This window comes from Trichoderma ghanense (assembly GCF_004382785.1).
Source record: "Trichoderma ghanense strain CCMA-1212 chromosome Unknown scaffold_1, whole genome shotgun sequence".
Classification (NCBI taxonomy): Eukaryota; Fungi; Ascomycota; class Sordariomycetes; order Hypocreales; family Hypocreaceae; genus Trichoderma; species Trichoderma ghanense.
The window spans coordinates 1,396,495-1,412,133 of record NW_027395664.1 but is presented as its reverse complement, the minus strand read 5'-3'; the positions used below and the strand labels follow the sequence as shown (position 1 = coordinate 1,412,133).

The following is a 15,639-nucleotide window of genomic DNA, read 5'->3' as shown; positions in this document are numbered from 1 at the left end:
ACTTCAAGTAGGCGCTCACAAAGGGTACGGTTCTGGGCCCTGAACTGACCAATCTGCATATTCTGCCAACTGTGGCGCGCAAGTTCTCCGTGCTAACGTTTGGGCTACTTTCGTCTTGGCTGTGGCATCCGTCTATGGCGGCCTGTAGTGGCGTATATGGCTTGTGTGTATGGAGGATGCCCCGTTGCCATGGGGAACTTATCGAAAGAGTCAGTCCAGGCGCAGGCGACTGTCAAGACAAAATAATAGCTCAAAATGCATGAGAAACTGGGTACGGCTGCCGTATCTTCACATAACAAGACAAGACGGTCTGTTCTCGAGCTCGTGGATCCTCTGTATCAGCTCCTGGAACTTCTCCTCACTCGACTTGGCCGCCTGTTCCTTCATCCGTCTCTCATCCGAAATCGTCTTTTCCATGCCCTCCACCATCTTCTTGTAGTGATGCTCCAGCGCGGCCATGGCGGCCTTGTTCTCCTCAGCGCTGGTCCGCAAAAGCATCTCCTTCATCTCAGCAAGATCCTTCTCTTGCTGTTCCTTTAGTTGTGAGAGTTGGCTCATAATCTCCCGCCCCGCGGCAGTGTCTTTGAGAGCCTTGTTGTCTTTGCCCATCTCCTCCTGCAGCTCGAGGAAGAAGGGTTCGTTGTCCATGAGCATGGAAGCAATCTTCTTGGCGGATTGAGCTGAGGCATCTTGTCGACAATATTGAGCGCCAAAGGCTATGAAGACGCTCCAGAAGTTGCCTTGAAGTTCCCGCTCGCGATTGAGTCCCTCCTCTGGGGTCACCTTGTCCCACATGCTGGTCGCTAGAACGACGTTCTTGAGGTTCTTCTCGCCGGTGAGTTTCCGAAACATGTCGAGATTCTTGGTGGCGTGATGGGTGACGCGATTATCCGAGATGGGATGGAGGTAGATGATGCCCGACAGGCGCATTTCCTTGGAGTAACCCGCGGATAGATAATCCGCAATCATTTCGAGGACTTCGGTATCTGACAGGTAGGTGTCGGAGAAGCCCGGAGTGTCGACAAAGCGAACAGTACGGCCGTCGATTGTGGTCTCGATGATTTGTATCTCTTGGGTACCTTGACGAGTTAATATTAGTACATGTAGGTATGAAAGCCCAATGAAGATGGTGTCGTCATACATGAATTGAGAGTGTGACCGATCTGAAGGTCTGTCCGTCCGGTAGCATTTGCGATAAAGGTAGTCTTTCCAGACCCCGTCATGCTGTTCGTAATGTGAGCTGAAGGCCATTGAGCTTGTACCATGTTGAGCGGATAGCGTACCCCATGACGGCAATCAAGATGTCTTTGCCTCTCAGCTTATTGTACATTGACCTCACGTTCGCTTTCGTCTGTGAATACAATGATGAACTGAGGGAATCATCTTCGGGAACCGGAGATTTCTCAGCAGCAGAAGCAGCAGCATCGCCGTTGCTGCCACTATCGTGATTCATTCTCGAGGGCTGCTGCTGGTTTGGCTGGAGGCGGCTGATGAGCTTGGGAGTCGGGTGGGAGACTGCGGGGGGGTTGTCGGATGTTATCGAGTTGACCATGGCAAAGTCGTCATCGGAGACGTCTGGAGTATCCAGTCTCGCCATTTTACACTCAATAGAACTTGATCAATATCGAAAGAGAAATGTCCCCATTATGAAGAGAAAGGAAACAAAAAAAAATCACGCTTGGGCTTGAATGAGGCCTGGCCTTCAAACAGCGTTACGTCACCCCTGTACGCGGATGCAGCCAGTGAGGCGCTTACACGTAGCTGATAGGCCTTGGAGTCTTGATGCCTAAAACAGTGGCGGGATAACGAAAGCGAGCGGGAGAAGTCACGAACCAGTCATTTTTGCCTGCACTACCGTCTCCCTTTTCATTTGCTTTCGTTTCTCCTTATGAGGTTGAGGATTATATAGACAAAACGACAGATTTCATGATGAGAGTGGCCTGAATTGCGACATACCACCACCATGCCGAGAATTGGGACGGGTCATCAACCCGATACCGCGGGACACGAAGGCATTCCTTCCCTCAAATGCCCGGCTTATTGTTGCCTGCTTGGGTAATTGGTACCGCCTAGATAATATAACAATGAGTACTTCCTCCCTAGCTTGGTAGCCAGGTAGATGCCTCACTCTTCAAGGCAAACAAGGAGATGTGAAGAGAGATGGCTAGAAAAGAGGCTGTAAAATGTCATTACATTTAGAACTGCTTTCAGAATAAACAACATAGACGAACGAAGCAGCAATATGAATAGAACAACAGCATCTCGTCTATAATCTCGAAAAGGCTCAGTCTTCTGAGCCGGAAAACATGTTTAGAGTTTCAACACACGGCCATCTTTCATATCTAGAGGTTGCATAAGTAGGCCCTGCAGCTACCCGTCATTCAAGTTAGTATCATTGGTGATTACATGCTGGATCGAGCATACCCAATGTTCAAGCTTCTCTTTATCTTCGTACAATGCTTTGTATTTTTCGTCGACACGCTCTTCATCCGTTGGTTCTCGTTAGAAACTGAATGCTATAAGGAGGAGTTGAGAGGTAGTTTGATTGATTCCTACCAGCCGTGCACCATAGTAACCCATCGAGTTCTGAGTCGTTACGAAGTCGTTGGAGGAAGTCTTCGGCGGCAGAGTCATCGCCAATTTGACTGATTTGAAATACCACAGCTTTCATTTGATTCAGCAATTGAAGTCAAAGCTGCCAAGCGGCGTTGAACAAATTGAAGGACGTACAGTTTCGGTCGTATCCGTGGCTCTCGAGGAAAGCCGCGCATCTTAAAATCTCGTCCTTGAAAACGGACGGACTCTCTTGGTTGGGGCAGCCACCAGTGAAACAATAAACGATAATGGGCCCTTTCAGACCACTTCCCGATGCAATGGCGTCATAAACCCACGGCCTGAGCAAGTTGGCTGCCAAATTTGTACCAATCTTGTTGTTTCCACGTGGAGTGGCTGTCTTCAAGAACACATCCATATATGCGGCAGTCTGTATGAAGCCGGGCATACGGGGAATGTGTATTAGCCGGAAATCAATACTACGATGCTTCGATGGTAGAAGCTCGTAGATGCGTGCCATGCGGTGGGCTATTTCCCGCTGGTCAGAGAACCGAGTTCCTTGATTCATGGAACTACTGTCGTCTAGAATATAGGTCATTCAACAGCTCGAACAAAGCTTCAATCAGCATGGAACCATTCACTCGTCGGGGTCAATAACTCACCACAGTAGAAGATCACCTGGTGACGGGCTAATTTCGAGAGATTTGAACGGTAAGAGTCCACACGACGATGGCTTTGGCCAATAACCAGGTTTACTGCTTTCCTAGCAACAGCATATATGGTGCTCTCTTCCTCGTCGAGTCCCCCCGTAGATTGCGAGTGAAAACTGAGAATCGAGCCAGGTGATGAAACTTCTTGATGTCCGCCAGATGAGGTATCGGCACTCCCTGCGAAATAGAGAGGCAGCATATCGTTGTCCGTGCTTGCAGGGAGGTCCGTGGTGCCAGTGAGGTCTCCATCATTGTTCGCTTCATCATCGTTCAGCCAGTTTTGGACTCTTTGCATCGCCGCTGTACTCGCATGCCCTCTGCGTCCAGGTGGTGTGTCTAACCACGGAAGAGATAGCAAGGAGAACTCATGGATATGGTCCGCTATGTGGTTTAGTATAACATCTGGATCAAACTTGTCGTCTTGATCCTGATTCGGCAAAATGCACAGCGGACAATTCCTTATAGTAATCGGGGCTGTTCTTTCGCAGATAGTGGACAACTTCGAAATGTCCGTCGCAGACATGGCTTCGCCATGCTGCGTATCCATATGCGACAGGAAATCTTCCCTGCGCAAGAACACTTCTGAATTCTCAGCATCAGTGCAAGCAAGACATACCCAATATTTTGATGACCTGTGTTCGAGCTGCATGTGAGTCTTCCAGGCGTTCCTTGAGATGAACAATGGAGTTTCTGCCGCACAATCCGGGAAGATGCACGTGAACGGATGGATGTCTCGAGAGAGGTGACTTCTGTTGTCTATAAGTATCAGAAGATGCCTTTCAAATAGCGTACTTTCCATGGTTATTACCTCCAGAACATTTGTTTGGATTCGCGTCTTGCCAGAGTCTGATAGCAGCAGGGACATTGAAAGGTGGCCCTGTCCTTGGCCACCTGCGGTGGATGAGGCCACCCTGATTTCGTCAAGGAAACAGATTTCAGACTCAGGGACCTCTGAGACTGCGCTTGTGTAATGTCCCTGAGTGCACGTCCATCCACGGTACCTTCCGATGGCGTAGTCAAGCTTTGCTCTGTCGGTTTCACTTTGACCTCCTTTGTATTTGCCTCCTCAGTTTTGGTTGCACGCTGGACAGCATTGTCTGGGGCTATTGGATCCTCCATCTTGAACGTAGCATTCTCAGCTTCTCCGACTTTGAGAGGCAAGGCGAGTTTCCCTGCGTGTCGTTTGGCATAAAGAAATCGGTTGCGGCGCCGGAGATTGGCAAATATGAGCCTATCGATTGTCTGGCGATGTTTGTCTTCCAGGAGTTCAGGATATTTCATAAAGTCGGATGGACACTCGCCACCTCGTGGCTTGCTTTTTAAGGCTTGTGCTGGACGGAGAAATAGACTCGTCACCAAGTGTGCCTTTAAAGCTCGGAGATCAGAGATGTCCACTTTTGGGGAGTGCTTATAATCCTCATCGTTCAAGTGCTCATAATCTCGCATGGTGAAGTTCAGATCGGCCTTGCGCAGCCTCGCCAGGGTACCGGAGCTCCTTATAAGTGTGCCTAAACGGATGAGCTGGTCAATAGAGGACTCGACGTCAGCCATTGCTTGCCTTGACGGAGACCGTGGTGACATCGCGTTGCCCTCATCGCTGTTGTTGGAGTCTGAATCATCTGACCACAACGCGAAGGGACCTGGCTCCCCAGACAACTGGTCTTGATTGAGGTGAATATTGCTCTGCGTCCCATCCTCACCGTCGAAGGCGTCTTTTCCGCTTCCTACCAACTCCGTCAGATGAGACCTACACTTCAAGGATTTTGCATACCAATCTCGACGCAATGTTGGATAAATGCGCTCAGAGCAGACAATAGGCCGAGTACCACCGCTCGGGCAGCAGGCTGATTGGCAAGGCGATGGTCCAGATTAGAAGCAGATGCGGAAGACGCTCCCACTCCAGCCGCCCAAAGGTTAAAGTCTAGTAGACGGTTCTCAGCCCACTCATCGTGCATGAGGGCTTCCATTGAAGTGCACTTTTCGAAGGCGGATCGTGCAGCCTGCGTTGCTTCAAAGATGTCAAGTGATCTGGGCCGAGCATCTTGATTCATATTGGCAGCCAAAAGAATAGCAGGTTTTCGAGACACCGACCTCTCCGAGGAAGGAATCCCTGCGATGTAGGAGAAAACGCAGGAAGGATACATGTTTCCGTGATTATACTCCTCGCTAATTTGGAGAATCATCGCTGATAGGCTGCGGTCACCAAGGCATGGATGCCGTGTCTCAGCGGGGTTCCGCTACGCCTTGCGGCAATCTGCCCAAACTACGAGGACACAATTGGGCATCAGTGGCTATCGAATTGTGTGATAGCAAACCTCTATTGTGAGCATTGTTTGCCGTTACGGTCACGAAGTGAGAACACAATGGACACTCGAGAGATGAGACGACTAGCCAGTGAGGCTACCTCCCTAATGGCACATGCAGCTGCAACGGCATCTGTGAGTATATCAAAGAGTACGACGTCCCGGGATAAGTATCAACTCCGGATATTGAGCCCCCTCATGGGAAGCCTTTGGGAAACACATCACGCATTGCAAGATGGGGTACTTGGGCAAGAAGAGAAGGTCACCAAGCGGCTCCCCGTGCTTCTCAAGCAGCTCGAAGCAGTTTGCAAGGTGAATATCCAGTCCAATGTTCTGCGCCAGAGATTAACTTGATACTGAATGTTTCTTGGTGTAGTGGCCACCACTATTCTCTCTGAAGATATTGGATACTAGCCATCCATTTCCGTTCCTCCACGCACTGGTGCAACAGTCATCTCTTGACAGCCACAAATTCCTACACAACTTATCAGATGCGATACTAAGATTTGTATCCACGGGTGGCCAGCATGTGGAGAATTTGCTGTCTAACCTCCAAAAGCTTACATCTCGCAGAAATGCAACATCGCATCTGCAAGAACACGATCGACCGAGCCAGGCGCCATCGAATGGGTTGATTGAATCACCAGACGAGTATCCTGCCATTGTTAACAAGACTCTATACACCATCCTGCTGCAGCACTCTCACTGTCAATGCCCCAGCAACGATGATTCTCTCATATACCAGGAGCATTGGGCAAGGCTGCGGCTGGGGACTAAGGCATCGGTGACTCAAGACCACGTCATGTTTGATACGCTTTATTCAGCTGTTCCCGCCCATAATGTCTCCTGTGAGACCAAATGGCAGCACCTGCGGTTTCAAGTTGCCAAGTAAGAAGACAACTGCCTGCTCCCCTATGTATTGTCTCGTCTAACCATCTGACAGGCCAGTCAAACCAAGAGCTATCCGGTTTGCAGTGGAGGGCGCCGACAATATATCATGTCAACTACCCGTTAGGCAACAGAAAGATCGTAAGCTAATCCAGCTGGGCAGCCTCTGCAGCCTGCTTGGTCGCCCCCTGGGAAGAGTCTGCATCAAGCTCGAGATAGTTGACGGACAGCTTCTCCAGCTGTTTGATGCAGAAAGGTCCGACCAGAGACTCTTGCAAAGCCAGAGTGTTTCTCTGTCCAAGCTTTTGGAATACCGTCGGCTCCCATCCAAGTCAAAAGTCCTGCTGGCATACATTCTTGCAAAATCTGTGTGGCAATATTATGACTCTGACTTCATGAAGGCTCCGTGGACAGGTGATTCGGTCCACTTTATGCGGGAAAGCCACTCACACGATACTCAACAAGAGGAGATCAACCCTGCCAGCCCGTGCTTTGCGTTTAGCCCAATGACGCCAGGGCAACTCGAATCCGCCGAATACTGCAAGAGCTACAGTGTCCTCCATCGGTATCCGAGGATGCTGGCTTTGGCCGTTCTACTGGTGGATATCTGCAGAAGGGAACCTAGTGCGATACAAGAGGCGGAGTCCTTGGAAGAGAGGATAAACAACGACTTCACAAGATGTAGTGAGATCCTCGAAAGCAAACACTGGCCGGACTTGGACCTGAGGAACGAATATGCTATCTGGACTTACAAAGACGCTGTGCGCAAATGTCTCGATCCAGACCTGTTCCATATCCATCATTCGCCAAACTCTTCGACCGAAATCGCGATCAAGAAGAGGCGGAATGCTCTGTACACCTACGTCGTCTTGCCCTTGGCGACGTTATGTGCGAACATGGGCATTATTGACAAATTAGATGAGATCGAGCGACTGAAATACTCCGAGCCAAGTGTTGAATCGACAAGCGCACCAGTTCCGTCCTTGTTGAGTTTGAATCAGAGCATGTGAGTCGCCATCCCATCTACTCTCGTATGGCAGTGCGTATAACACCCATAACAGCGATTCTGCTGCGGCTTGGCTCGAAAGTCTCATGGCATCGCATCTGACGGCTCAATTGATCCAGCGGTTCAGGTCAAACACTACACTGAAGCGCATCCGGATTGCGATTCTAGACACCGGATATGATGCGAGCTCGCAGTTCTTTGCCGCTGCCCCTCGCAAGAAACGGCTGATCAAGTGGAAGGACTTTGTAGAGGGCCAGGAGCAACCTCTTGACTGCGATGGTCATGGGTCTCATGTGCTCTCGATCCTAATGAAAGTCGCACCAACTGCAGATATTTGTGTGGCCCGAGTAGCAAAGAACGCGGAGGACTTGGAGAATCGAGCTTCCAGCATCGCACAAGTAAGGCAACAGTACAGTTTCCAGTTGAATATGATCTAACTCTCTGTGAAAGGCAATCTCATGGGCAACGAACCGCGATGAAGCCAACGCAAACATCGTATCCATCTCCTTTGGGTTTCCGGAAGAGCCAGAGGTGGAAGGCAAAACAGTCATCAGCAACGCCATTCACAGTGCAATCCATCACAGAAGCGGCCAGGTCCTGTTCTTTGCGGCTGCGGCAAATGACGGTGGCAATCAGAGAGAAATGTTTCCAGCCCGACACGACAAAGTGATTTCCATCCGAGCGACAAATCATCAGGGAGCATTCCAGCACTTTAACCCAGCAGCCGATCCTTTCGAAAGTCATGTCTTTGGTACTCTGGGGACCGACGTTCCAGGCGTATGGCTGAGTACACAAGAGAAGGAAGTTTGCAAGACAGGCACATCAATCGTAACTCCCATTGCAGCTGGGATAGCGGCGACAATCTTGGGATATGCGCAGTTGGGCATTTCATCCAAGAGATTTGGTGACGACGCGCGTATGGAGAGGCTTGGGACAAAGCGCGGTATGATCCTGGCGTTAATGAAGCTTTCTCGTGAGATGAGACAAGGGCACTTTTATCTCTTTCCACAAGACTTTTACAGGGAGACGAAAGAGCAGCAGCGGGATGCTCTTTTATTGGAGGCGGTCAGACTTGCTTGACATGGCTCTTCAGACAACCAACAATACATGTATGAAGTGACATTGGACATGGGTAGCTTGATACCATTAGGTCGGAAGCATAAATCACTGGCATGAGTCCTGCTGGAAGAGAGGCCCCTGAAACGGAGGAGACGGGCAGGTGAATGGATTGGGCAGTTAGGCAACCGTTGGGCATCGAGCAGTTATCAGCCTCAACCCCCTCTTCCTCCATATATGTATTGCATATAAAGGCTCTGAGGAAGTCACAGGCGGTGCGTCGTTGATGCCACTCGACAGTTCTGTAAAGCCCTGAACATGGGTCTCAAAACTTACCTGCTCGCCCCAAACTTCACATTCGAGCCAGATGGTCCAATCCGCATCGGCAACATTATTGCTGATCCATTCTATCCCCTCAAACCCCTCAGCACTCCAGCCGTTCCGCCTCTCACTGCTACACATACCGACTTCGACTGCCATTTTTCTCGAGACAGTGCCAAATCATTCCAAGGAAGCGTTTGGGCGAAGTTTCTACAGAATGCGAATGGCAACCTCGGTCGCAAAGTGGGCAAAGACGTGCTGTTGGAATACACGATCGAGTCTCTAGAGACAATTCGTATGAAGGAAGACCCTTCGGATGACGAAGCCATGAAGCGTGTCAGGGAACCAAAGGTCGAAGCAGCCGTAAAGGCAGGGCTGAGCGGAGCGGCACCGGTGTTTATGATAACGGGACTCAAAGTCGCCAAAGGGTTCCTTATGAACAAGAAAGTGTCTATATCGAGGCAAAAGACGAGTGTTAGCATGGGATTCTCGGTAGCAGAAGGGGTTGGCATAGGCACTAACGGTGCTGTTTCGCATTCTAAAACCACAAGTGAGTCTTTCAAGTCAAGCAGCAATATTATCTTTGCCTACCAATTACACATTATTGGGCCAAAGAGTTGGTGGGATAGGCGGATTCAGGTCGATGTCTTTGCGCCAAAGTCTGCGTTTCTGAACACAGATGTGGATGCGGAGGAGGAAGATGGAGTCGTGTTCAAGTGGTGCCATAAATCGGATCTACTCGAGGTCGCTGAGGAAAATGAGTATCCGTGCCCCGAAATATCGGACGCTGTTGATGATGAGGAGACTTGTTATTGCATCTCATTTGAGGAAGTTTAGTCTTGATCAAGCTAAGACCTCGACATAATACATCAGAAGTCCTCACGTCCTGCCTGTTCCCATCACGTGCATCGCCGTAGCTAAACGATGAATAGGACTGGCGATCAGTGTTGAGTGACTCGAATTGTTGACGAACAGCTAATTGCTCCATCTGCGAGCGAGGCTGTGTTTCCAAGCATGATGTCGTCCGAGATACAGCACAGCCACCGATTGAAATGCTTTCGTTACGGATTCCAGAAGCGAAGCTCGTTCGACGTTCAAGTTCAGGCATGGTAACAGAAGCCTGCCAACAAGCAGAGTATCAGAATAACGTTACATCTGCTTTTCAGAGGCCGAGAGAAGTTACGAAGAAGACGTCTTTTGATAGCTTTCACCTGGAAAATGATGTTGTCTGGGTATATACCTCGAGGGAGGAGAATACGTCGGGTGTTATTTTGCCCAGCCAATCACCGAAGATCCCAGTCTGGTCAGGCTTTTTGGGCTGCTGTGGGCTGCTGCAAGAGGCTTTGCGTGTGCCGCGTAGGATTCAGCCTCACTGCTGGTTTTCTGTCGTGCCTCCAGTATGGGCATTTCTCTGCCTTCCGCATAGCCAAAGCCTCCAGAGCTGCCGCTCCTGCTCTTGGAACTCGCAAAGACCCGAGATTTGTGGCATCTTCTGCGACCCCTCATTTCTTGCTGACCTGGAAGGCTGCTATCCAGATTCACGATTGTATCATACCTCTCGCTGTTCTGTCTAGGGAGGGCTTTATTCTACGGAAGACGACGAAAAGCTCCAGATTTGAAGACCACCGGTCGTCCTGCCTATCCCCCATATGTATATATTTGCCATCCGATCAAACGCTCGCCCCGATGACCAACTTAGATCCTAGACTCTATACGGTAGCATGGATTGCTCCTTTGGAGATCGAGGCGCAGGCGGCGCTGCACATGTTGGACAATCGACACACTGGCAGATTTCGCATGGAACGTGGAGATGACTACATCTTCCAAGCTGGCGATGCATGCGGGCACAACATCATCATAGCAACTCTACCGGCCGGCGAACTGTATGGCACGGGCTCTGCCGCGGCTCTCGCGAATCAAGTCAGAAAGTTCTTCCCAAATCTCTGGTTTGGCTTGCTTGTTGGAGTTGCAGCTGGTCTTCCCAATTTCTCTTGCTGTCCACCGCGGGATATTCGTCTGGGTGACGTCCTCGTGGGCCTTCCAGTTGGGGATAACGCTGGCCTGATACCTTACGACCTCGGAAAAGAGACTGGGGACGATGGACTTCAGCTACTGCGCGCCGGGCATGGGTTGGCTAGGACCGAAACCGTCGTCAGATCGGCCATTGGGAGCATCAAACTCACGTCACCAAACGATGCAGACCAGATCTTGCAGCACTACAAACGGATCGAGCACAAGGAGCATGCTACTGGAACCTTTGCTGATCCCGGACAAGAGCGAGACCTCCTGTATCAAGTTGATGAGCGCGGCATCGAGAGCCTCGTACAACGAGAGCAAAGGCCGGCCTCGAAGCGCACTCGAATATGGTACGGATCGATAGGCTCGGGCGAGAAGTTGATGAAGAACGCACAAAAACGCAACCAACTGAGAGATAGATACGATCTCATCGGCCTCGAGATGGAGGCAGCTGGCACGATGGATCGAATCCCTGTTGGAGTGATTCGAGGAGTCTGCGACTATGGAGACGAACACAAGAACAAAAAGTGGCAACCATATGCTGCTGCAATGGCTGCTGCTTACGCAAGAGCAGTTCTGGCAAAGATAGGGCCAATCACTCGTGAGTCGATACAGTCATTGTCTTCTCATCTCTTTGTCCCCACTGCCTAACATCATCTGCCAGTGAGTCAAGAGGTCGATTTGAGCCTCTCACGAAAGCGGAACTTCGAGGAAGGCGCTTGTGTATCTACCTCAGAAGACGAACGGAATAAGCGCCTCTGCTATGGGAGCCCCTCTGCTCACATGCAGGATGTTCGCGCCAGTAGCGATGGTGGGATCAACCCTGACAAGGAGCAGCCAGTCTCAGAAGCCATCGACATACTGGACGCGATGACTAAAGCATCGCTAATAGAACAGCTTTATTTCGACAAGATTGACGACCGTCTCATGAACTTGACAGCTGCTCAAGGAAGAACCTGCCGCTGGTTCCTGGACAAACCCCAGTACACATCATGGAACGACTCATCTCGACAGCCAGAGCACGGCGGATTTCTCTGGGTGAAAGGAAATCCTGGCACAGGGAAGTCGACTCTTATGAAGTTTCTCTTCGAGAAGGCAAAGGCAAATGCCAGGACAAAGCCGTCGCAAATCATCTTGTCCTTCTTCTTCCTAGCCCGTGGTACAATCGAGGAGAAGTCAACAACAGGCCTTTACCGATCCCTTCTTCATCAGCTTTTTGAGAAAGCCCCCGAAACGCAGACAAGTTTAGAATGGATGACAACAAATGGCGCAAAGGTCATCCAACGAAACGGATGGAGCGAGCAAGCACTGAAGCAGACACTTGCGCATGCCGTCCAGACGCTGGGAAGTCGGTCGCTGATGATCTTTGTGGATGCGCTTGATGAGTGCAATCAAGACCAAGTTGCGGACATGGTTCGTTTCTTTGAAGAGCTGTGCGACAGCGCGCAAGACTGGAAGGTTTCGTTGCAAGTCTGCTTTTCGAGTCGGCATTACCCAACAGTGGTCATAGAGAAAGGCATCGAGGTCACTCTTGAGGACGAGATTGGCCACATGCAAGATATTCAGCAATATATCAAGTCAGGTCTTAGGCTGGGAAAATCGGAGCAAGCCGATTCACTCCGGTTCGAGATTCTCGAAAAGTCCTCTGGAATTTTCCTCTGGGTCGTTCTAGTTCTAGAGATCCTCAACCGGGAATATCCGAGGACGTCTGTCTCTATCAAGAAGATTCGCGATCGTCTGAGGGGAATTCCGCCAAAGTTGCACGACTTATTCGAGATGATTTTGACGAGAGATGATGACAATCTCGATCAGCTACATATCTGCCTCAAATGGATCCTCTTCGCAGTCCGCCCGCTCAAATCACAGGAGCTCTATTTCGCGGTTCAGTTTGGGTACGAACAAGAGTCCTCCGGCTTCTGGGACCAAGGAGACATTGAGATCGAGAAGATGAAGTCTTTCGTGAGCAATTGCTCCAAAGGTTTGGCTGAAGTCACCCGAAACAAAGCTGCGGAAGTCCAGTTCATCCATGAGTCCGTTAGAGACTTCTTGAAGGGCAGATACGAAACCCAGTGGTCTGAAGCCCCGGGTGGTTTTGTTGGCCATAGTCACACACTTCTGAGAGATTGCTGCTTGGCTCAGCTGGAGAGCTTGAATCCTGAAACTATCGGCATAAAAGACCCTCTGCCCCAGGCTTCTACGATGACAGAGGCACGAAAGAGAGTCAACTCGGAATATCCATTTTTGGATTATGCAATTCTCGACGTCCTTCATCATGCCGACCTCGCTCAACGAAACGATATACACCAGGAGAGATTTCTTGCCAGTTTCCCTCTTCAGAAGTGGATTCTTCTCAACAACTTTCTGGAGAAGCACCAGATCCGGCGATACACAAACTCAGTCAGCCTTCTTTACATTCTTGCAGAGAAGAACCTCGCTCACCTTATCCGCAACCATCCTCGGGCAGCATCATGCTTCGATATGGAGTCTGAGGAAGAGCGTTACGGCACACCGATCTTTGCGGCACTTGCTACGGGCAGCCATGAAGCTGTCTGGGCGTTTTTAAGAAAGCGAGCGGAGATGGTACCCTCGGACTCGCCATTGCACAGTCTCTTTGAAGGATATTGCCAGGACAGAAATAGACCGACCAATCTCGGACGCAGTTTTGTCTTCTCGCGACGAAAAGGCGTGCTCTCCTATCTCGCTTTGGAAGATGAAACATTGCTCGCTTCTTTTGTTACCAGCGGGATAGATCCCAACGACTGGGTAACTGACGGCGAAAACATGTTATTATCGGCTTCCGGAGGAGGACATGCAGTCGTTGTCAAGTACTTACTCGACCATGGCGCTAGTGATTCAAATTTCAGCGATGGCTTTGGCTCGTCGTCGTTATGTGCAGCTGCGAGGTACGGCCATGAAGCTGTTGTCAAGCTGCTGCTTGAACATAACGTTAACCCGAATTGTGAACATGATAACATATTGCCATCATACGCAGCTGCCGGAAATGGTCACGAAGCTGTTGTCAAGCTGCTGCTTGAACATGGCGCTGATCTAAATTTGAAAGAAGGGGTTGACGTAGGTAGCTCCTCGTCGGTATATGCAGCTGCCAGAAATGGTCACGAAGCTGTTGTCAAGCTGCTGCTTGAACATGGCGCTGATCTAAATTTGAAAGACGGGGTTGGCACAGTTAGCTCCTTGTCGTTATACGCAGCTGCTAGAAATGGTCATGAAGCTGTCGTCAAGCTGTTGCTTGGACATCACGCTATTGATCCAAATCAGGGAAATAGCGACGGCAGGACGCCATTAGTTGAAGCTGCCACTCGCGGACGCGAAGATATCGCCAACTTACTACTTGCTTCAGAGGGTATTTGCAATAGAGACACGGATATCGGAGAAGCCCTTGATCATGCGGCTACCAATGGGCGTGATGGTGTCGTCAAACTGTTGCTCACAGAGGGCGGCATTGACGTGAATCACCAGAACGACCGCGGCGTCACTTCACTAGCCCATGCGGCTATGTTTGGACATACAACTGTTGTCCAGCTGTTAGTGGCACATGAGGACATTGAAATAAATCGCGACGACAACCTCGGTCGGACTCCATTATCGTGTGCAGCCCGCAATGGAAAAGACGCTGTTGTGAGGCTGCTGCTTGGCAAGGATGGCATCGACCTGAATCATCAGGATCACGACCTTCAGACGCCGTTGTCCGTGTCGGCTATGTATGGACATGTCGCCGTTGTCAAGCTGCTGTGTGAATCAAGCGGTGTCTGGTTAAACCACCAGGATGCGAATGGCAAGACGCCATTATCTCTGGCTTCTCAGCAAGGACATGACGCTGTCGTCAAGCTGCTGCTCGAAAGGGATGGGATTGACGTACACCTCTCGGATCACCAAGGCCAAACGCCATTGTCACTGGCTAAGGCGGGAGGCCACGTCAATGTCGTCAAACTTTTACAATCTGACGCGCTTCTATAACCGTGCCAATGGGGATTCAACTTTCCATCGCCCCAAGAACTCAACTTTCCACAGCCACATGTCTTTTTCAACATGGAGTCATATACTCCTATGGATTGAGTCTTCCCTGACTTCGCTATCTGCCAGGAATGATTGTTCATGGCTTGTGGGAGGCGGTAATTGCGTCCACAAAGCACCAGAGGGGACTTTTGCTATTGAAACTGAAGCTCTCAAGAGAATACTTCTTACAAGTGTTTTCACATGGCTCAATGCAATAGTCAGCCATCCCCCACTGTTAACTTTCATTATTTGCATGAATTTGTTCATTATCCGTCCATTACTGCGTGTATCGGACGTGGCTTGCTCGAGGCATCTGCCTCCGCCGTACTCAATCTCTATTGCTAGTCAGTGATAAGCCTTGTTACTCTTTTTCGCTTCAGGGGCTACTCTCGTTGGTACAAGAGCATGTTCTTACGGAAAGCTTGAAGAGGGTCTCTCTTAGGGGGTTTTCGTACGAAAGGCCGTATACGGAGTCGACTACGAAGCAGATCGCGTACAGAGTTTGGGTGGAGGACCGTATACGAGGTCGGACACGGGGGAGAGAATCGTATATGGGGTCGGAGAAACGGGAGGCAGGATCATTTACGGAATCGATGATGACAGTCTACGAAGTCGGTGGAGGGGGTCGGATCGAAAACGGGGTTGGTTGCGGTGGGGAGGATCGTATACGGGATCGTTTACGGGGTCGGACACGGGGGAGAGGATCGTTTACGGGGTCGGACACGGGGGGGAGCATCGTATACGAGGTCGGACACGGGGGAGAGGAGCGTAT

The 15,639-nt window shown here is 50.3% G+C and overlaps 6 protein-coding genes across 6 annotated transcripts; 3 read left to right on the top strand and 3 right to left on the bottom strand.

Annotated features, from left to right (window-relative positions):
* Positions 1-288: 288 nt before the first annotated feature.
* On the bottom strand, positions 289-969 carry CCMA1212_001835 (uncharacterized protein; the record flags this gene model as incomplete). The annotated part of the gene is made up of 1 exon (XM_073699249.1): positions 289-969. One exon carries the CDS (start codon positions 967-969, stop codon positions 289-291), a length of 681 nt encoding a protein of 226 aa, XP_073562181.1.
* A 250-nt stretch (positions 970-1,219) lies between these two features.
* CCMA1212_001834 (uncharacterized protein) lies at positions 1,220-1,597 on the bottom strand (the record flags this gene model as incomplete). The annotated part of the gene is made up of 1 exon (XM_073699248.1): positions 1,220-1,597. The coding sequence occupies one exon, from the start codon at positions 1,595-1,597 to the stop codon at positions 1,220-1,222; it is 378 nt and encodes a 125-aa protein (XP_073562180.1).
* A 1,092-nt stretch (positions 1,598-2,689) lies between these two features.
* Positions 2,690-5,373, bottom strand: CCMA1212_001833 (uncharacterized protein; the record flags this gene model as incomplete). Its single annotated transcript, XM_073699247.1, has 4 exons — positions 5,035-5,373; positions 4,072-4,987; positions 3,216-4,012; positions 2,690-3,135 (listed from the first exon to the last, which is right to left on the bottom strand). Exons 1-4 carry the CDS (start codon positions 5,312-5,314, stop codon positions 2,690-2,692), a joined length of 2,439 nt encoding a protein of 812 aa, XP_073562183.1. The 5' UTR covers positions 5,315-5,373.
* Positions 5,374-5,764: 391 nt separating this feature from the next.
* Positions 5,765-8,540, top strand: CCMA1212_001832 (Minor extracellular protease Epr; the record flags this gene model as incomplete). The annotated part of the gene is made up of 5 exons (XM_073699246.1): positions 5,765-5,878; positions 5,943-6,454; positions 6,582-7,460; positions 7,516-7,858; positions 7,911-8,540. 5 exons carry the CDS (start codon positions 5,765-5,767, stop codon positions 8,538-8,540), a joined length of 2,478 nt encoding a protein of 825 aa, XP_073562182.1.
* Positions 8,541-8,834: 294 nt separating this feature from the next.
* CCMA1212_001831 (uncharacterized protein) lies at positions 8,835-9,391 on the top strand (the record flags this gene model as incomplete). The annotated part of the gene is made up of 2 exons (XM_073699245.1): positions 8,835-9,311; positions 9,389-9,391. 2 exons carry the CDS (start codon positions 8,835-8,837, stop codon positions 9,389-9,391), a joined length of 480 nt encoding a protein of 159 aa, XP_073562185.1.
* Positions 9,392-10,523: 1,132 nt separating this feature from the next.
* CCMA1212_001830 (Ankyrin repeat domain-containing protein 50) lies at positions 10,524-14,828 on the top strand (the record flags this gene model as incomplete). The annotated part of the gene is made up of 2 exons (XM_073699244.1): positions 10,524-11,454; positions 11,518-14,828. 2 exons carry the CDS (start codon positions 10,524-10,526, stop codon positions 14,826-14,828), a joined length of 4,242 nt encoding a protein of 1,413 aa, XP_073562184.1.
* Positions 14,829-15,639: the final 811 nt, after the last annotated feature.